A 22,533-nucleotide genomic window follows, 5' to 3' on the forward strand; every position below is an offset into this window, starting at 1 on the left:
ATTAAGAGAAATTCTTTGGAAAAAAGAAAATAATACATATAAGTGAGAAACTTAGGTTCACATAAATAGAGAAGGCCTGTTGGAGGAGAAATAAAGAAGGTAAAATAAAATATTTTATTTTTATTCATAATTGATCTAATAGTTGATAATTTGTTCAAAATTATAATAACAATGTATTTAATGATTCAAATGTAGGTAAGTGAAACTAATACCAGCAATGTTATAAGGGATGGGAGAAAGGGACTAGGAATACTCTGCCCTCAGGTACTTGCAGTACGTGTAAAGTGGTATTGTGTTATCTGAAAGTGGACTAAATTAGTGGTAAATTTACAATGTAAACTCTAAGGCAACTGCTATTGATATGTTAAAAGAGGAGACAAAATGACATAATATAAAATGTTCAATTAAAAACAGACAGATGAAAATCAGAAGAAGTCAATAAGTGAAACAAAGAACAGCACCATTAAGGCAATGAATGGAAAACTAGAATAAATGTGGTAGATGTTAATCCAATTATATCAATAACCATTTTAAATGTCAGTGATATAAATATATCAATTAAGGGACTAAAACTGCCAAAATGAATAAACTAACAAGATCAAAATTTATGTCATCTACAAGAAACTCACACTAAATATAAAGACACACAGATAGATAAAAGAGTAAAGGGATGGACAATGGGGGGGGGAAGGAGACATATGTAATACTTTCAACAATAAAGAATCTAAAAAATAAAATAAAAATAAATAAATAAATACACACAAAAAATAAAGGGATAGAAAAAGATATACCATGATAACAGTAATAAAAAAAATGGAGTAATTATAATAATTCCACACAAAGCAGAATTTACAGCAAGGAACATTATCAGGCATAAAAATTGGCATTCCATAACAATAAAATGGTCAATACTCCCAAAAGACATAGCAATCCTGGAATATGTATATGCCCAACAACATATAAAATTGCAAAGAAGAATAGATGATTCTACTATTATAGTTGAAGACTTCAACACTCCTCTATTAGAAGTGGACAGATCCAACAGGCAGAAAATCAGTAAGGACATAGTTGAACTAAACAGCACCATTAATCATCTGAATATAATCGACATTTATAGACTACTACATCCAACAAAGTAGAATGCACATTCTCTCAGGCTTACACAGAACATTCACCAAGACGGACCACATTATGGGTTATAAAACACACCTGAACGAATCTAAAAGTATAGAAATCATACAAAGTATGCTCTCAGAGCACAACGGAATTAAACTACAAAAAATAATAGAAAGATGGCTGGAGAACCATGGTGTTTAAACAACACACTTCAAAATACTACATGGGCCAGAGTAAAAAAAAAATCAAGAGAAATTAAACAATATTTTGAACTAAACCAACATTAAAATAGTAGGGTGCAATGAAAGCAGTGCTAAGAGGAAAATTTGTGGCACTGAATTTGCATATTAGGAAAGAATAAATATCTAAAGTTAATAACCTAAACTTCTACATTAGTAAACTACAAAAAGAACAGCAAATTCAATCCAAAGTAAGTAGAATTAAATAATAAAAACTAGAGCTGAAACAGAAAATAAATAGAAAAAATAACTAAAATAAAAAATTGGTTCTTTGAAAAGTTCAATAAAATTGATAAATCTCTGGGTAGGTTAACTAAGATAATAAAGAGAAATTACTAATTTCAGTAATTACTAATATCAGTAATTAAAGAGGGGTCATCACTAATGATCTCATGGACATTAAAAGTATCATATAGGAATATTATAAATATTCAAAAACACATAAGTCTATGACCACAAATTTGATAACTTAGATGAATGAATTAATTCCTTAAACAACACACACAGCTAAAACTCACACAAGGAGAAATTTATAATCTGAATAGATCTATATCTATTTTTTTAAAATATATTTCTTTATTGATTTCAGAGAGGAAGGGAGAAGGAGAGAGAGATAGAAACATCAATGATGAGAGAGAATCATTGATTGGCTGCCTACTGCACACCCCCTACTGGGGAACGAGCCTGCAACCCAGGCATGTGCACTCGGCCGGAATCGAACCTGGAACACTTCAGTCCGCAGGCTGACGCTCTATCCACTGAGCCAAGCCGGCTAGGGCAAATATCTATTTTTAAATATGTATGCTATTGATTTTTAGCGAGAGAGAAAAAATAATGATCAGCTGCCTCCTGCACGACCCATACTGGGGATCAAGCCAGGAACCCAGGCATGTGCTCTGACCAGAATCAAACAGGTGACCTTTTCATGCATGGGACAATCCTTAATAACTGAGCCACACATGCCAGGGCAGACCTACCCTGGCAGATCTATAGCCATTAAAGTAATTGAATCAATAATTAATAACCTGTCAAAACATAAAACACCAGGACCATATGGGTTCACTGTCAAATTCCATCAAACATTCAAGGAAAAAAAATATACAGCAATTCTCTATAATTTATTTTGGAAAAACAAAGCAGAGGACATATGTCCCAATTCATTCTATGAGGCCAGCATTACCCTAATACCAATACTGAAGAAAGCAATTACAAGAAAGGAAAATTAAGACTGATATCTGTCATGAGTATGTATGTAAAAAGGGTCAACAAAATATTAGCAAATAATATCCAACAATATATTATAAATATAATACACCTCAAGCGAGGGTGATTTATTTCAGGTGTGCAAAGCTTGTTCAACATTCAAAAATCAATAATGGAATCAAGAATATTAATAGCCCACCCAGCATGGCTCAGTGGTTGAGCATCAACCTATGAACCAGGAGGTTACTATTCAAGTCTTGGTCAGGGCACATGCCTGGGCTGCAGGCTCGATTCCCGGTGTGGGGCATTCAGAAGGCAGCCAATCAATGATTCTCTCTTATCATTGATGTTTCTATCTCTCTCTCATTCTCCCTTCCTTTCTGAAATCAATAAAAATACATTTTTAAAAAGAACATTAATAAATCCGATCTATATACGGGGGAAAAAGCATTTGACAAAGCCTAAGACCTATGCATGATAAAAATTCTCAGCAAATTAGGAATAGAGGGTGATTTCTTCAAATGGATGAAGAACATCTATAAAAACCCTACAGTTCACATTATATTTAGTGGTGGGAAACCAGATGCTTTCAAGCTAAGATCAGGAACAAGGCACGGATGTTCCTTCTTACCACTCCTATTTTAGATCATAATAGAAGTCCTAGATAATGCAATAAAACAGGAATAGGAAATAAAAGGTATATAGATAGAAAAGAAAGAAATATTTGCAAATGATATAGTTATCTATACAGATAATTCCAAAGAATCAACAATAACAACAAAAAGCATCTTGAAACTAATAAGCAATTATAACAAAGTTGTAGGATACAAGATTAACAGACAAGACAATTGCTATCTTGTGTACCAACAATGAAAACATAGAATTTGAAATTAAAAACACAATACATTTGTATTAGCACCAAAAATATGTGAAATACTTAAGTGTCAATCTAATAAAATATGTACAAGGTCTATATGAGAAAAAGTACAAAACTCTGGTGAAAGAAATCAAAGAAAATTTAAATAAATGGATAACCCATGTAAATAAATAGGAAGATTAAATATTATCAAGATGTTAGTTCGTCCCAAATTAATCTATACATTACAAGAAAATTATGAACAAATGTGTGGTTGTGTGGTTATGAACCAAATGCTTCTAAAATGTATATGAAAAGACAAAAGATCCAGAAGAGTCAATCAACACAAAACTAATTCAGGACTACCCAACTTCAGGACTTACAATAAATCTTTAGTATTAAAGACAGTGTGTTATTAGCAAGGAATATGTAAAGGGATCAATGCAATAAAGACAGCTCAGAAATAAATACACACAAATAGTGTCAACTGATCTTTGACAAAGGAACAAGGCAATGCAGTGAAGAAAGAATAATCTTTTTAAAAAACTTATATATTTTATTGATTTTTTTACAGAGAGAAAGGGAGAGGGATAGAGAGCCAGAAACATCAATGAGAGAGAAACATTGATCAGCTGCCTCCTACACACTCCCTACTGGGGATGTGCCCGCAACCAAGGTACATGCCCTTGACCGGAATCGAACCCGGGACCCTTGAGTTCGCAGGCTGACGCTCTATCCACTGAGCCAAATCGGTTAGGGCAAGGATAATCTTTGTAATACATGGTGATAGGACAACCAAAAAAAATAGTAAATCAAGACACAGACCTTACACCTTTCACAAAAATTCACTCAAAATAGATCATAAACCTAAATGTAAAATGCAAAACTATAAAACTTGTAGAAGATAACATTAGAAAAAATATAGTTGACCTTGGGTTTGGTGATTTTTTATTTATTTATATTTTAGATTTAACACCAAAGAATGATCCATAACAGAAATAATGATAAACTGAACTTCATTAAGGTAAAAAACAAACAAACAAAAAACTTCTTTAAGAGAATAAGAAGACAGGTCACAAACTGCACTATAATTGATTTTTTGAGAGAGGGAAGGAGAGGGAAAGAGAGAAGCATCAATATGAGAACAAACATTCATCAGTTGCCTTCTGCATGCCCTCTACTGGGGATCAAGCCTGAAACCTGGGCATGTGCTCTGATCAGGACTTGAACTTGCAACCTTTACATGCATGGGATGGTGCCTAACCAACTGAGCCACACTGGCCAGGGCTGAAATATATTTTTGAAAGACATATCTGATAAAACAGAAAATAAAACAATTCTTAAAACTCAACAATAAGAAAAAAACCTACAAATCAATAAATAGATAAGAGATCTAAACAGACATCTCGCCGAAGCCGGTTTGGCTCAATGGATGGAGCGTCAGCCTGCGGACTGAAGGGTCCCAGGTTCGATTCCGGTCAAGGGCATGTACCTGGGTTGCGGGCACATCCCCAGTGGGAGATGTGCAGGAGGCAGCTGATCGATGTTTTTAACTCTCTATCTCTCTCCCTTCCTCTCTGTAAAAAAATCAATAAAATATATTTTTAATAAACAGACATCTCACCAAGGAAGATATACAGATGGCAAATAAGCTCCACATCATATATCATTAAGGAATGGAAAATTAAAGCAAGATTCCATCATATACCTATTAAAATGACTAAAACCCAAAGCACTGAAAACACCAAGTCCTGCCAGTACGTGAAGCAGTTGGATTCTCATTCATTGTTATTGGGGATAAAAAATTATACAGCCATTTTGACAGACATTTCGGAAATTTTGTAGAAACTACATATACTCTTACTATAATATCCATGAATTGTGTTCATTGACATTTACCCATATGCACTGAAAACACATGGCCACATAAAAATCTCACATGAATGTTTATAGCAGTTTATACACAAGTGCAGAAACTTGGAAGCAACCGATATGTCCTTCAATAGGTGAATGGATAAAAAAGTGCGGTACACTCAGACAACGGAATACTCAGTGATAAAAACAACCGAGCTATCAAGCCATGAATAGACATGGAGGACCCTTAACTGTATATTGCCAAGTGAACAAAGCTAAACAGAAAAGGCCATACAGTACATCAGTCCAACACTCTGACATTCTGGGAAAAGACAAAATATGGAGACAGTAAGAGATCATTGGTTAGCAGGGGTTCAAGGAGAAGAAGCATTAGATCAGCAGATGGATTACAGATTTTTATGGAAGTGAAACTATTTTCTATGATATAGCAATGATGGATGCACGTCATTATACATCGGTACAAGCCCGTAGAACTCTAATGTACTCTGGGCTATAGTAATGTATCAATATTGCCTCATCCATTGTAACAAATATACTACACCAATGCAAGATATGTGTGTGAAACAGTGTATGTGTGGAAGGGGAGTGATGAGAAGGCATATGAGAACTCTATATTTTCCACTCAAATCCTCTGTAAAAATAAAACTGAAACTGCTCTAAAAATAAAATCCATTAATATTTTTAAAGAACTTGGTAAAAACAAGCAAACTAAAGATGAAAACATTCTATGTAATAATACAATGTAGAATATTAAGAAAACAATGTTATTACAGAATTCCACATACATATTCAAATAATCATCACCCAAATCATCTACTTAATCTTTTGGGCTGCACAGAGGGAGGCAATAGTAAAAGGCAGAAAATCACTCTTCAATGGACTTGCAAATTGTATGCAGCATAAATCAGAATGAAGCACCCAAGATAAAATATGCTCATTTTTAAAGTCAAATAAAAAAAATCATCACATCTCTTTGTTCTTGAATAGCAGAGGTAGCCTTCTGAACCTCTCCCAGCCAGCTGTGGATCCCCAGAAAACAGTAACGAGTGATACTGAGTAATTTTAAAGATGAGTGTTTCATTGTTTACCACCAACGCTGTAATGAGTAATTTTAAAGATGAGTGTTTCATTGTTTGGTAATTTAAATACTATTGAAAAGCATCTTAATTTGGAAGAAACTTGGCAATATACCAGTGTTTCCATATAAGGCCTTCTGGGGGAAAATTCAACAAATATTACTTTAACATAGTTCCCTGGGTTTAATGTCACGATGTTTTATACTACAATTTAAAATAAAACAATTACACATAATCTTGAAACCTAGATAATGGCTTTTAAGTTTTAGTTCATACCCTGTAGAGGTTGTAATTCTAATTATTTGCTGTTCAAGTTAATATTTTTATCATATCAACACCAAAGAAAGCAGTCTTAGATTAACATATTAATATTAGTTCTATTATAAAAAAATTCTACATCTCAGATGTAAAAAAATCTTTCTTAATCATGAAAACAAAACTAAAGCAATAAAAGAAGTTTAAGAAAAAAATTATTAAAAATTATCATTTAAATAACTTATATCACCAACTTGAGTGAAGTTGAATATTTATATCTTTTTATTACTATAGTAATAAAAGACTTTTGTTTTAATTGGTTGATATTTGATAAAGTGTGGAAATATATGACACCCAATATAGTTCCACTACCAATTATGCAAGAATTCAGAGCATTGCCTGGGCTACACTCTGGTATTTTTAGAATTAAAATTGAAGACTTCTCAAATAAAACTTCTAAACACTAAAATCCCAAGCCTGCTTACAATTGTCCTTTTGCAGAAAATCGGAAAGAAACCTTATAAAATTACACTGTACGATATTTAGGTGAGTCAAAAATATGAACACGGAAGGCCTCCTACCTTATCATGGCATTTTTCCCATCACTCCTGGTACACCACACCTGCCGGGTTTGGTAACCTATCTCTATGTCCCAGGGCTTGGCGTGGTGATGTGGCTTGTAACCTGGGTATCTCAAGGTGACTTGCTCCTTTGAATCAGAGCTAAAATCCACAACAGTCCTTCCGGCGAGGTCCATGTCCTTCAGCTGAGGCAGTCTACATTTACTCCACGGGCCAACTTTAAGGCTAAAAGTATATTCCTCTTCGCCGAGAGGACAGGAAATGGGGGCGACACAGGTTCTTGTCTCCGTCAGATTGGGACAGTGAGACCCTCCGTAGAGAGGGGGAGCGATGGCCACGCGGGTCCGGTGCTGCAGTCGCTTCCCGCATCCCTTGCTACACTTGGACCATTGTGAGAACTCGGATACAACACAATCCCGCGGGCAAGGAATGAGGCACGCTTGTTCTGTGGGGGGCTGAGGGGCAAAGTGCTCGCATATTTCGCTGGCGACCATGGTCCTGTTCAACTTCTGAACACAGCGCACAGTCCGGTGCTGCAGCCCATGCTGGGCCGTCACGCACTCGGAGGTCCGAGGCTTGGCCTGGCCCAGGACTGGGGGAGCAAGCACACAGTGGTGCCAGTCAGAGACCTCCCACTGGAAGAGGTCGCTGTGCCAGTCGCAGACTCGGAAGCAGCTCCTCTCCTTTGGAGGCCTGTGGTTCTCATCACAGCTGGACAGGTGACTTGTCCAACCTTCAAAGTGGAAGCACCACAGTGCCCGAGTCTGGACTCCTCCAGGCCCACAGTCTCCTGTACACCGTCCCCAGGGGCCTACAGGCAGAGAAACAAGGTGTCAGTTACTCAGAGGCTCCATGCCACCATCCACACAAAAACAGGGCAATCTGCATACTTTTCCTACAGCTGATGTGAAATTGCAAATCTTGGTGGACAATATAATTTAGTGATTCAGAAGGTGATTCTCCATCAGTTGGCCTTCATGTAATCCCCCTTTCCTCTCTTACTAGCAATAGAAACTTGGACAAATTACTTCACATTTCTAATCCTTGTCTGGCTGGAGAGGCTCAGTTAGTCCAGTGTCGTCCTGTGCACTGAAAGGTAGAGGGTTCAATTCCTAGTCAGGGCACATACCTGAGTTGCAGGTTTGATCACCAGTCTGGGCATGTACAGAAGACAACTGAATGTTTCTCTCTCATAATCTCTCTCTCTCCCTCTCTCCCTCTCCTTCCCTCCCTTCCTCCCTCCCTTGCTATCTCTAAGCATGTCCTTGGTTGAGGATTTAAAAAAAACTTTCTTATGGAAAACAGTATGGAGTTTCCTCAAAAAATTAAATATGGAACTGCCATTTGACCCAGTGATCCCACTTCTAGAAAAGTATCCTAAGAAAACAGAAACTACAATCAGAAAGAATGTATGCACCCCTATGTTCATAGCAGCACAATTTACAATAGCTAAGATCTGGAGACATCCCAAGTGCCCATCAGTAGATAAGTGGATAAAAAAGCTGTGGTACATTTTCACAATGGAATACTATGCAGCTGTAAAAAAAGAAGTAACTCTTACCATTTGCAACAGCATGGAGGGACCTGGAGAATATTATGCTAAGCGAAATAAGCCAGTCAGAGAAAGACAAGTATCACATGATCTCACTCATATGTGGAATATAATGAACAAAATAAACTGACGAACAAAATAGATCCAGAGACAGAGAAGCATAGAACAGACTGTCGAATCTCAGAGGGAACATGGGGGAGGGTGGGTAGGTGGGAAGAGTTCAACCAAAGAACTCATATGAATATATGCATAACCCATGGAACACAGAAAAAAGGGTGATGAAGGCCTGGGGCGGGCGGGTGGGGGTTAGGGGGGGGAGGGTAGAGAAACAGGATAGAAGAGGTCAATGAGGAAAAAGGGGACATATATAATACTTTCAACAACAACAACAAAACAATAAATGTCTAAGCCTTAGTTTCCTTAACTACATAGGAAGAAGATTAAAAAAAAGCACTGACTTATAGAGCTGTTCTGAGGATCAATGATATAATGTGGTGCAAAGTAGACAATACTTAAAAAAAGATTGGAATCATTGTAATTATTATGTTCAAAGCCTATATATCTAATTCATTATTAATACTTTCCAGTTGGGCAGTGTTTCATCTAAAAGAAAAGCCCTAGATCCAAGTTTTAATAAAGTAGGATTTATCATGTTTTCAATCCTTTGGCTCATATCCTAAATAGCTCAAAAGAGAAATATGTTATTAAAAAATAACCTGCCAAATTATCCTAAATATATTTTCATTTTCTAAATAGTTGTCCTCAATTTTGGTTTTTGCTTGCAGAATAAATTACATAAAAAAGAACAAAATATGATATAGGGGCTAAAGTAAGGTCATAAAAGAATAATTAGTGCTGAATTGCCTTTGGAAAACCTGCTCCTACAGTCCTTGAAATATATCCCTTTTGATTTCTGATAGGTATTGACTCCAGGTAAAGTTTCCCACATTGCCTTGTCATATGCCAAATCTTTAAATTAATGAATTAGTTTTTGTGGGAAAGAGTCCAAGAAATGAGCAGATGAAAGACCTGCCAGTTGATGTTTCTCACATTTTTTTTTGGTGACATACCAGCTGGCTTGTCCAGAAGGCTAATTATATATCTTTTCGCAAGGACTCCAAGTGACCCCATTTTGTGTCAATAGAAAAACATAAAACATTTCTCTCTTTCACTTAAATATGTAATATGAACTTGGAAAATGTAACTTATACCCCCACACTAGGGTTGTGATAATCCTAAAAGCAATTCACACCCTGAGAAATGTTTTAATTTATACAAGTGAGAGGAAGAAGGTATAGTCCAGTGGTTCCCAAACTTATTTGGCCTACCACCCCCTTTCCAGAAAAAATATTACTCAGCGCCCCTTGGAAATTATTTTTTTTTAAATTTTAATAGCAATTAAACAGAAAGATATATGTATTAAAGACAGGTATTTGCAACTGGGGCCACATGCCACATGAGGATCTCACTTGAGTGGACAATGGTTTGGGTTCTAATACTCAGAATAGAAAGGTAATACAAAAAAAGTTAAAACAAATGCACCTGTGCCCATCACCGCCCCCCCTGGATCGCTGCAGCGCCCACCAGGGGGCGGTAGCGCCCACTTTGGGAATCACTGGTATAGTCTTTCCCAAAATCGGATACCGCCCCCAAAATGCCACTTAATTACTTCATGGAATATACTTCATGCACATCTATTGCATGTCTAGGAATAGTACATGTGTGCACAGTCAAATGCACTTAGCAGCCCCAGAGACGGGTATTTGCAACTGGGGCCACATGCCACATGAGGATCTCACTTGAGTGGACAATGGTTTGGGTTCTAATACACACAGTCATCCCAGTTCTTCCTCATGGCCCCGCTCTGGGTATGTAAACCTAGGCAATCCCCTGTGAAGCCAGAGTTCCAGTGATTCTTTACTTTGTGAGAGGGATTAACATAGAAAATACACCCTCTTCTTTTAGCACCTCCACACTAGTCTCTTACAGAAATGGACAGAGAAGTTTCACTAGAGTGAATCAGCTTCCACTCACCAAATGCCCTTGGTTTCCCACATGCTTCCCCAGGCCTGTTGTTCCAGCCTTGCTCATGAGCCAGGGCATGTACATGGAAAGTGGTGCTCTCAGCACAAACTGATTTGCTCTCAAGTCTCCTGATTCTCTCCTAGATCGCTCACAGCTTTGCACTTTGTATATTGAGATGTCCATTGTTACATAAAAGGTATTTTCAGGCTTAATATGTCCAGCTGTTCTGAAGTAGTTTCCTTTTAATATGCCATCCCCTGTCCATCATGTCAGACTAAACATGCAAATTGTTATTATTACCACGAAAAAATGATTTCCGCAGTTATTCAGTAAAGGAACATTTCAAAAAGACATAAGATTGCAGCCAACTTTGAAAATCCAAAATCAGTCTTGAATGATATAAAAGTTATTTGGATAAATTTAAAGGAAACTTTTTTTGTAAAGCACTGGGTTTTAAAATAATGGCTGCCAGTTTATCTCTATTTGATAGGTATCAAATACACACACTTTTCCAGTTAGGATTTGTGTGTGTGTGTGTGTGTGTGTGTGTGTGTAGATTAAATAATCTAAGACCAGAAAGTTAAGTCATTCCAAACTAATCTTGAAAAAGTTAATATTAAATTTAAGTCACCCAGAATATTTTACAAAGTTATCCCTATTTTAAAGCATTTAATTAACACATTTCGTAGTAGTAAATGTTGTTTTCTTACTAGTTTTCTGCCTACTTCTAAAATTCTGAAGGGAGCTTTTTTGTTTGTTATTTGAAATCATTAACATTTTAAACATTGTAAATTACTATTCTTTCCTTAGCTTTCACATCCTCCATCTATACGGAATTTTCCAAACAGGAATATTTTTTCTAGATCAATGGAGGACAAAAGATAATTATTAACAAATAATTACTGCCATTTATTGAGGGCTAGCAATGGTGGGCTGCACTTGGTTGGTGCCAGGGGACTGTTAAATATTTAGGAATTTTACCAGGTGGCTGTTAAATCATTCATAGTTGGAAATTGGCCATGGTGGGAGGATTTATATCACACTACAAATCAAGGCAAATCAAGCCCTGTGGGTTTTTTTAAACAGCCGGTTTACATCATGCCATAGTGATTTGCCAAGTACCTTCCTGTTCCTTAAATGATCCTATGAGCTGGAGCACCTTTTATCCATTGATGAAAACGAACGTCAGAGACCTTACAAAGCACATCCAAGGGTACACAGCCAGTATGTGGTCACTACATTGGGACTCCAGGCCTGTGGGACTCCTCGCTTGGGCTCTTGACCCGCATTTGAAAGAAGCCCTTCCTAGGTGTGCGTTGGTATATGTGATCCTCAAACCACAAGGCAGATTTGTGTGTAGCTTAGTTATGATCTCTTCTATGTGTGAGTTAATACGCTTTTGAGTATGAGTAGAACAAATAATCAAGATGGTATGTGAGCAGGGGTTTCCACTCCTGGCACTGGGAAGTTAGGAGCGCAGCACCTGCACAGCTGAGAAAGAATAATTTCTTCTTATGTTAAAACAACTAAAAACCAAGTAAATAACAAGCAAATGTAAAGTGAATTGTGTTTGCTTGGAATAAATGGAAAATAAGTTGCAAGCAAGACGTATGTGATGGAGGCAAGACCTCTCAGCAGTTGACCTATAACAATTTTCACTTTTCAGGCAAGGAGAGAAAATGTATCCTCTTATTTATTCAGTTATGTTTGACTGTGAACATTAAGCACACACAATAGTGAAAACCACGCGGCTCTGAGAAATTCTGCCATTTCAAAAAACATGCATGTTAAAGTGAAACGTGGCCTGCAGTTTGAGAAATATTATGTCCCTTGCCCACGTTCAGAAATGAAAGAACGTATTAAAATTTTGAGTAGTTGCATAAAGAAAACAATACCACCTTTAAATTTGTCATACATATAAAATATGATTATATTCAGAATATATATCTAAAGATAATCTAAAGAAAAATATAAGAAACCCCTGTTTTTAGACATCAATCATTTTTTATTTCTTAACTGAGAACAGGTCTCAAGTAATACAAATAAAACAAAACTTAGAACAATTAAAGAATCAAAAGTTTAACTATGGACATAATATGGCTCTAAATTAAAATGCATACTGTGTTGTATTTGCAGCAAACATCTCAATGCTATAATGGGAATAGCCATTCTGTACTTTTTTACCTGGACCAACATTACATAAAAACATCATCCACCTTCATCTTACTACCCCCTTTCTGTGGAATAAACACAATTTCCCTGGAATAAAGTGCTATGTATTTTAAGTCATGTGAGTTTCAATTAGCAGGTTAAAATTATGGTGTAAAAAAATAAATTGTTTGGACTGGAAAGGTAGCATTAATGAACTCTCAGGTCACATTCACAATTAATACTGTGATATCTCTCTCTCTCTCTCTCTCTCTCTCTCTCTCTCTCTCTCTCTCTCTCTTTCCCCTGCCTGTGTTTTTGTAGAAAGTGCAAATATATGAATACTCTAATGTAATATTCCTCCAGAAGTAGAAAAGTTTGGCAAATTGTTCTTTTGATCAAGTTATCCTTAACTGGCTTAGTTTCAATGCATGTATCACCCAATCTAAATCAGCACATTTAAAACCACCTGCTGGATGTCTGAATTTTAGGTGTGGTATTCACTATGATACCTGCAAAAAAAGAAGAATTCTAGAGGAAGAGAGAATAAGCACACACCCCATAGTTTTTGCACAGTTCTCGCCCCTGTTTGAGGCAGCAACTCTGATTTAATACCATTCATGCAATAGGAAATGATTGTTTTATTATTCATTTTTTAAACCACAGCTTTTATTATTCTGACATTGCTTTATTATTCTGACATTGCCTTATTTTTAACTGGAGCAAAAGGGGGTGAGGAATGACATAAATGCCAATGCAGAGCTTTAGTGTCTTAAACAAATTGTTTGCAGATCATCGCTACATCAAAGCTCTCATAAACCTCAGAATTATAAAAGGCAAGATCAAACAACACTGGCTTACCTGTAAGATGCCTCACCTCCAAGAAAAAGCTTGAAATTTATGTAGTGACTTTTCAAAAAGCTTTCATATCAACCGTGATATAATCAGTGTAATCTCTCCATTTACATAGTGGACAATTATCTAAGAAATGGCATTATCTAAGAAATCATATTTCTAAAATAGATCAAAGAACTCAAGGAATAAAAAAAGTGTGATCTGAGTATTCATTTATTAAAATAACTACTATTAATTACCCGCTACTTGGAAGGTAGTGTATTATACTCTGGGAGTATAAAAATGAATGAGGCATTAAATATCTCTCAAAATCTGTGCACTGCATGTCATGCCCATTTGCTCATGAAAAGAACATGGGGCCCCTCCTTCAACCCTATCTATACTTATTTTATACACAGGACTGACAGTCTTTTTTATTTTATTTCATTTTTTAATTGATTTTAGAGAGGGAGAGGGAGAGAGAAATAGAAACATTAATGATAAGAGAGTATCATTGATCGGGCCACCTCCTGCATGCCCCTCATTGGGGATCGAGCCAGCAACCTGGGCATGTGTCCTGACAGGGAATTAAACCATGACCTCCTGGTTCATAGGTCGACACAACCACTGAGCCACACCAGCAGGGCAGGACTGACAGTCTTAATGCTTTGGCTTCCTAAAGCTCATTGGATCTAAAGCAGTAAACCGGAAGTTGGGAGAGAGCACTGGAGGCAGATATGCTCACAGAAGCCCCGGAGAGAAGATAGTTTCCAAGACAATGTTTCTAAATCTATCATGATAATTAATAACCTTCCCAATACTAGCCACCCGATACTTTCTAAACTGGCAGAGGAAACCTGTTCATTAGTAACAGCCATTAGTGAGTCATGCATCAGATATCAATAGAAATACAATGGAGAAAATGTTTTTAAATGAGAAGGCATTTCAACCCTAAAACTCCATTGCACTTTTTACAGAAACACAAAATTCCTTTATTAATAGTAAAACAATTTCCAAATCAAGCATATCCTTTTATCTGAAGGATCTGCATGCTAAAACATTCCAATAAATCTCTTCAGAAAATTTTAACAGCAACAGTTAAAAGCTTCCAAATATATCTTATTTTTCATAGGTATAAAGATGTACTTTTGAAGACAGTTCATGATTCCATGTGAGAATACCACAGAGTGTTCGGACTGAATATTTAAACTTCAAAGTAAGCACAGGCATTTTTCCTGACGCCCAGGCTCTCTCTGTGTGCTTGTGTTTTTGTTTGACACCCAGCAGCACTTCCTGAGTCCATTTCATCTTGGTGGACAGATGTCTCTTAATGAAAAGCAAAGTGCCTCTGTTACTTACCACTTATGGCTACAAATTATTAGTTGCCAGTGGCAACTAATCCATTAAAAGGAGTTCAACAGCAAAGCAGATTGGAAACTTATCTGAACGACTCATCAGTTAATGCCAACACCACAGACAGAAAACTACCCTTTACAATTGTTTATCAATATTTTTGGTTTCCATTCCACTTTCTAAAAATTCTGAGGCCTAGAAGAGACTCTCAAACCTCATCATCTTCACTGCATTCTGACACAAAGTGGATCTTTTCAGATCACTAAACCCTATAGCCTGCTTACTGCCTAGAATGTGGGAACGAAAAGGGAATCATTTAGCCCACAGTGTTTGGCTAAATAAAGCCCAGGCAAACTCATTCACTTGCCCAAGGTCACACAGTCATTTTGAGCGAGAAATGGGACTGACAATTCCATCCCAGACACCTGATCTGGTGATATTACACTATATCACACTGGCTTCGTTATAAAGCTCTAAGACTACAAGGAAAGAATAGGACCCCCTAAATGGTTGTAATCCAAGGTGTGGGGAAAGGAAGGGAGGAGAAACAACAAAAAGGTGGAAATTTCATGAAAACACAAAACACACAAGCAACAAACTGCCTGTTAATGCTGAGGTTTTTCGGTCCCTGCATGGCCACCGGAAGCAGCTCCTCTCAGGGTCCCCTCACTGTATTATGTGAACTGCTTCCGGCCTGACTTTGCAAGCTTGAGAACAAGGCTGAGCTCCTGTTCGAGAACATCCAGCGATGTCCCAGGGGTTAGCACATAAAAGAAGCCTCAGGCACCAATTAGAAATTGTGTCCCTAGAATAACTACAGTAATGTTAGTAACAGCTGTCTTTTTTTTTTTTTTGAATACCTAATATCTCCCCAAGCCCATACATACTTATTGATACTGGTCTGCTTTGCTAGATGAGACCATCAAAGCATGAAGTCCAAGAACCTGGTCAAGGTACACAGCTCAGGGGCCGGGAAACTGGATTTGTCTCCACAATTTTATTGACTCCAAACCTTTTCCACATCAATTGCAGTTTAAGTGCTTTTATATAAAAAATCCTGACCCCAGGATATGTTTACTGATTTGAGAGAGAAAGGAAGAGAGAGAGAGAGAGAGAGAGAGAGAGAGAGAGAGAGAGAGAAATATCAATGTGAGAGAGAAACATCAATTGTTTGCCTCCCATACACGCCCCAACTGGGGATCGAACCTGCAACATTTTGATGTATGGGAGGTGCTCCAACCCACCAAGCCACCTGGCCAGGGCATAACTATTTTTAACAGCAATATCTCTTGAGCAGATGAAGCCTTGCAAAGCCTGCAGGTAAATATTTGGATGGGGTTCCGCCCTGAGTACAGCTGGGGTGAGGACCCAGAGCTGGCCCTGCTCTCCAGCCTGAAGCTCCTGGCCCAGGCTCAATGGCCGGGCTCGGCGGTGGCCCGGGAACTCCTGCGGCTCTAATGCCTGTCCAGGGATATTTATGGGGTGTTCTCATCCCGTAAGTGCATCGCCATTCAACTGGGACTTGACTTCAGTTAAGCCTTCTAGATCCCCTGAAGGAATCCTTTACGCAGCATTTTCTATCCGCTAAGTGGAAGGCATTGAAGAGTAAGTCAGACACAGAGGAAAGCCGAGTTTCTCAAGTCTGTTTCTTTTTCCTACTCAGAAAGCAAACTGGAACAGGCGCTCAGGAGGCAGAATTTTCAAACTCTGTCCCTGCCCCCTAAAGAGAGTAAAGTGCTAATTCCACACTGAATAATCAATACACGCTGGGCTTGGTAATGGAGGCCTGTGTACTGTCCCTGACAGGTTCACTGGAGAGGCAGCAATGCCGGGACTATGCACCTAGGCCCTAGGGTCCTAGGGCTTTAAAAATACACGGAGCAAAAGGGCCAGATGTCACCCAGGTTGTTCGCCGCTAACGCAACTCAAGAATTAATTGTTTTCTAGGATAAAAATTGCACTAGAACATACTTGAGATAATATTTTTTCTTAATAACATCAATTTTCTACTGGTTACATGGAATATATCTGCTTCTCAACAAATCTCTCTTTGTAGGAGCAGACATTCATAATGGATAGTGAGGGAGAACAAAACACAAGCTGCATTTTGGTGGACAGAACTTCTAGTTAATCTAATTTCTTTTTCAAAGGAGTGATGATTCCTGTGTTGAAGCAGTAATGTTATGACTATTTGAGACACTACTCTTATGTTCTGAAAAATAATTTCCCAATTATTGCATTTGAAAAAAAATATATGAGAAACAGTAGTACCATGACTGAATCACAATGTTTTTTCTATCTATAAAACAACTAGAAATGTTCATTTATCCAATACTAGAGGCCCAGTGCATGAAATTCATGCACAGGGTGGGGGGCCCTCAGCACGGCCTGCACCCTCTCGCAATACGGGACCGCTGCCTCCTAACTGCTCGCCTGCCTGCCTGCCTGATCCCTAATCACTAGCCTACCTGCCTGATCTCCCCTAACCACTCTGCCTGACTCATTGCCCCTAACCATTAGCCTGCCTGCCTGATAGCCCCTAACCACCTCTGCCTCAGCCCCCTGTGGCTTCATCCAGAAGGACATCCGGAATGATGTCCAGAAGGTCAATCGGCTGTCTGGTCTAATTAGCATATTACACTTTTATTATTATAGTCTAAGAAGCATCCTGAAGACGCTATTTACAAACATAAAATCTAATCGCGCGCCCCCCCCAAGCTTTACCTCCCAAACACAATCTAATTTGTCCAGGCTATTCATCCTCCCACCACCACCCTTGTCCAAACCACCATCTTTTCTTGTAGGAATGCAAAGAGTAGCGTCTTGTCTGGCCTTCCAGCATCTACTGTCCCACTCCACTCCAGCCATGACATCAATTATTTCTCCATATTGCAGGTTTATTATAATATTCCCAACAGCAGTGGGATAGAAACTATGCTCAACACGGTAACAACTGTATCACACAGCCCTCAAAACAGCCTGGCAATTTTAAGAACTACCAAACTCCTTAATTTTCTTAGATATATTCAGGAAAATTGACAGAGCGTATAACAAAAGCGTGAGTGTGGTCCCTTTAGCATTTGTTGACATGATTACAGTTTCAGACACCCAGAAAAAAACCTAGAAGGGAAGGGCCTGGATGGTGTGCATGAAGGATGCTAACTCAGACCACTCCTCTCCCTAAGGGGAAGCACCAGAAGCAGTGGGAGATGAGCAGCAGCAAGAACTGCCCAAATGCAGGCTCCCAGCTAGAACCCTGAGGATCCTGCCGGAAATGGCTCCACACTCACAGCTAATAGGGCTTTGAGTGGCACCATTTTCCGAAAGGTGGCATGTGAGTCAAAAGCCCAGTACCCACCTACATTTGGGGTTGGGGGAATGGGAGAAATGTGTTCCAGAAGTATGTCTTGCTTACAGAAACACAGATTTATTCAGAGAGGGTAATGTGAGGACATTTTTGAAAATGCACACAGCCCACCAAGCGTCTGGTTTCTGTGTTACCAGAAGTCTAGTCTATTAACAAGGTTCTGCTGGATGTTTCTTAGGGAGGGACCCTCTCCCCCAGGCACAGACCTTCTAGCTCAAAATAAAGAGCTTTCTCTCTGGCACTTCGGTCTGAAGCAGAACAGTTAAGGACATAAAGGGGAGAGAAGACAGGGAGAGGAGAGAGACAATATATCCTGCTTCCCCAGAAAGAAAGTGTCAGCCTGGGGTGTCCGAGCATAGGAGGCCAAGGCCACTGAGCCCCTCAGAGAGATCCAGGGGCTGGGCACAGTGGGAAAGCAGCACAAGGGACCAAGAATGGCACAGAGTTTCAGAGTCACCAGCCAGCCTGTCAGGAACAAGGGTCCTCTAGTGGTGGCCAGTCTGGACTGATGGCTTAAGGAGGATGTCCCAGAGAAAGAAATGAGGGACCCTGGTGGTAAAGGGCTCAAAATAAATAACCAAACTGAGTTAAAGATGAATCGAAAAATTGTATTTCTAATGCACTTAATTTTTTTTAGCTGAGGTGGGTACGCGCAACAATAATTGTCACTACATATAATAATTAAAAGGAATCAGAGAAGTTAATAATAAATACATCCCTCATCAGCCCAAGGGCTGACAGCCCCACAGGACATTCAAGCTCTTCGTTCAATAGTGTGCTGAAAAAAATCCATCCTCATTACCCTTTTCCAGCGGGGTGAGCATGTGGCAGAGGCCTGCAGCCTGTGTCAACTCCTTTAAGCCTCCCCGAGTCCTCTCCACCCCCTCCCACTCCTCTGAATTATTGGAATTTCAGAAAGTGCTTTGTGGGAATTCCACTTAAAATGAAATGGAATCGAAGAAATGTCATTTGAGCTATGAGGGTAGTTTACATTTGCATAATGAAAATAATAATTATTATGAGGTAGCATTAATCACTTGATAGACTTAATGCTAGTATACAAATGATTTTTAAAAATATACTAAACTTTTACCACCTTCTGGGGACAAGGAAGCACCGTGCTGTCCCTGTGCCTCTCCTGGTGTAATCACCATCCAACTGAGACTGAAGATACCATGGCAACCTGTGGGAACTGCCCAAATGTTTCCAGGGGAATGGCAGCATCCTCAGAGATCAGGAGGCAGGGAGGGACCCTGTTATTGTGTACATTTGGAAACTAGAAAGAGTTAACATTTGAAGTTCTCTTGTCTATATGACTTCTCAAGGTTTTTAATATACATTGTGAATCCCTAAGAATTTGCCCCTCATGTGCAAAAGTTCACAAACTTCTTCCCCCAAGTCACTCTTTTACTAGAGGAAAAACAAGAAGGAAATATTTTGCATGTTCAATGCTATTCTCATTAGATGATGTAGTTGGCCATATGTTTAAATCTTCATTATTATCCTATCTAATAAAGAGGTAATATGCAAATTGGCCATCACTCCAACACACAAAATGCCCGCACCCATGTGGACACAAGATGGCCAGCAGGGGAGGAAAGTTAGGGGCAACCAGGCTGGCAGGGGAGGGCAGTTAGGGGCGACCAGGCTGGCAGGGGAGGGCAGTTAGGGGCAATCGGGCTGGCAGGGGAGCAGTTAGGCATGGGTGATCATGCCGGCAGGCAGAAGCGGTTAGGGGCAATCAGGCAGGCAGGCAGGTGAGCAGTTGGGAGCCAGAAGGCAGGCAGGCAGGTGAGCAGTTGGGAGCCAGAAGTCCTGGATTGTGAGAGGGATGCCTGACTGGCCGGTGGGATCAGGCCTAAACGGGCAGTTGGACATCCCTTGAGGGGTCCCAGATTAGAGAGGGTGCAGGCTGGGCTGAGGGATACACACCCCCCGCATGAATTTCGTGCACTGGGCCTCTAGTAGATAACATAAAATGAAACTATTTTCTAATTTTAATTTTAGGATCTACATCATAAATTGAGGTTAAAATGCAACTTCTGATCCAAAGCCTGTATATCCCTTCCTGGACACACAAGCACACAGAGCAATGAACACATCACAAAACATCTCAGGTCTGCCGCCAGTTCACGAAGAACAAGATGATATAAAACGCCACAGAGACCCACATGTATGTTAGGTATTAGCCCACCATTTCAAAGACAGGAGACAGGAGATCAAAGTGCACAGTGACAAGGCTGAATGCTGGAAACGCATGACCCAATTCAGAGTAACCATTACAAACATCACTAATTTACAGCCCAATTAAAAGGGTCCATGTCTTCTAATCTTAGAATTTCTATGTCTTTTCAAACAAAACTTGTGCTGTTCTGGGTTTTACTTCAGGATATGACAAGATATACTTTACCGTCCACACATTAGTGAATTATTGTTTTGTAGTCATCAATTCAGGTTTAAAACACTGCTTTATCCACTCTGTATGCCATGTCGGAACAGTACAATATTCTGCAATAACCCTATATAATAAAAGGCCAGAGGCCATACGTGTCATGACCGGAACAACCACTCAACCAGTCGCCATGAGGTGGCATTGACCACCTCTCAGTCCCGGCCCACAAGCAGTGCAGGGCAGGACAGGGGACTGGCAAGTGGGCTGAACGACTGACCTCTTGGTCTCTTCTCCCGGCCCGCAGGCTCCAATGGATCAGCGATGGTGAACGGGGGAATTGGGGTGGGTCGGGGGAGGACCGGGCTGGCTGTCAGGCCATTGGGATCACCAGCTCATCCCCGGCTGCTCGGGGGCTCAGGCCTGTGGGAAAGTGGGCGCCGGTGACTACACCTCCATGCACGTGCACCGGGCTGGCTGCTGATGGAATGTGTTGCCCGCTCAGGGCCACTCACGCTGGGGTGGGTAGGTCGCGGGCGTACCCTGCAGCTTCCATCAGCACTTCAAGCCCCAGCAGCAGCAGCGGCAGCAGTGCCCACATGAGCAGCCCCGAGCGGGTAACGCATTCCATCAGCGGCTGGCCCAGTGCACGCACATGGAGGTGAAATAGCCAGTGCCGGCTTTCCCGCAGGCCTGAGCCCCCAAGCAGCCAAGGATGAGCTGGTGGTCCCAACGGCCTGATAGCCCAGCAGCAGAGGCAACGTTTGGCCTGGGGACTGGCAAACAGGCAGAAGATGGCCCTGATCACAGGAGGCTAGGCCTAGGGACCCTACCTGCATGATTTCATGCACTGGGTTTCTAAAAGCTTAAGCAACCATTACGATGGAATGACCAGAACGACCGAAATGACCAATCACTATGATGCGCACTAATCACCAGGGGGCAGACCCTCAACGCAGGTGCTGCCCAAGCCCGCAGGCCCCGATTGCCGATGGGGCCCGCCGGCCAACCTCCTGGTCCCTCCCCCTGGCTGGCAGGTCCTGATCGCCCGATCCAGGCGGGGCCCCAGGCTGGGACGGGGGAACCAGGGGTGGGGTGGCAGCAGACACGGCAACGAGGGAAGGAGGAGGGGAGGAGGCAGGGGTGATGGGGAACCTAGCGGTGGTGGAAAGCAGGCAGCTAGGGAAGGAGGAGGGGGGAGGCAGGGAGGCGGGGAACCTGATGGGCCCTGATTGTCGGCCAGGCCTAGGGGACCCCACCCGTGTACAATTTCATATACCGGGCCTCTAGTACACAATAAACAGTATACGTATATAATTATGTGTGTGCATATATATATATATATATATATATATATATATATATAAAGAGAGAGAGAGAGAGAGAGAATTATATTAACCATATATTATGTGTTATAGGATATAAATAATATATATAATATTAATATTACATTAATATATTTAAGCCAATTCTATTTCTTATACATTATATACTTTATAAAATTTATTATATATTTAGTATTTAGTATATGTAAATGTATATAATGTGATAACAATATATTACATTATACTCTCATTTATAAGTGAGTATAAGCCTGTGTGTATACCAGTTGATTCTATCACCATGTTAATATATTTTGTTAGTGCAGCTCAATACCCAAATCT

The 22,533-nt window shown here is 39.8% G+C and overlaps 1 protein-coding gene across 1 annotated transcript in view; it reads right to left on the reverse strand.

Moving 5' to 3' along the window:
* Positions 1-22,533, reverse strand: part of THSD7B (thrombospondin type 1 domain containing 7B) — a 720,951-nt gene that overhangs the window by 552,577 nt on the left and 145,841 nt on the right. Inside the window, exon 2 of the mRNA XM_006101466.3 lies at positions 7,202-8,012. Coding sequence (XP_006101528.3) covers positions 7,202-8,012 — 811 coding nt within the window. The remainder of the gene's footprint in view (positions 1-7,201; positions 8,013-22,533) is intronic.

This window comes from Myotis lucifugus, unplaced genomic scaffold, assembly GCF_000147115.1.
Source record: "Myotis lucifugus unplaced genomic scaffold, Myoluc2.0 scaffold_364, whole genome shotgun sequence".
In the NCBI taxonomy this organism is placed as follows: domain Eukaryota; kingdom Metazoa; phylum Chordata; class Mammalia; order Chiroptera; family Vespertilionidae; genus Myotis; species Myotis lucifugus.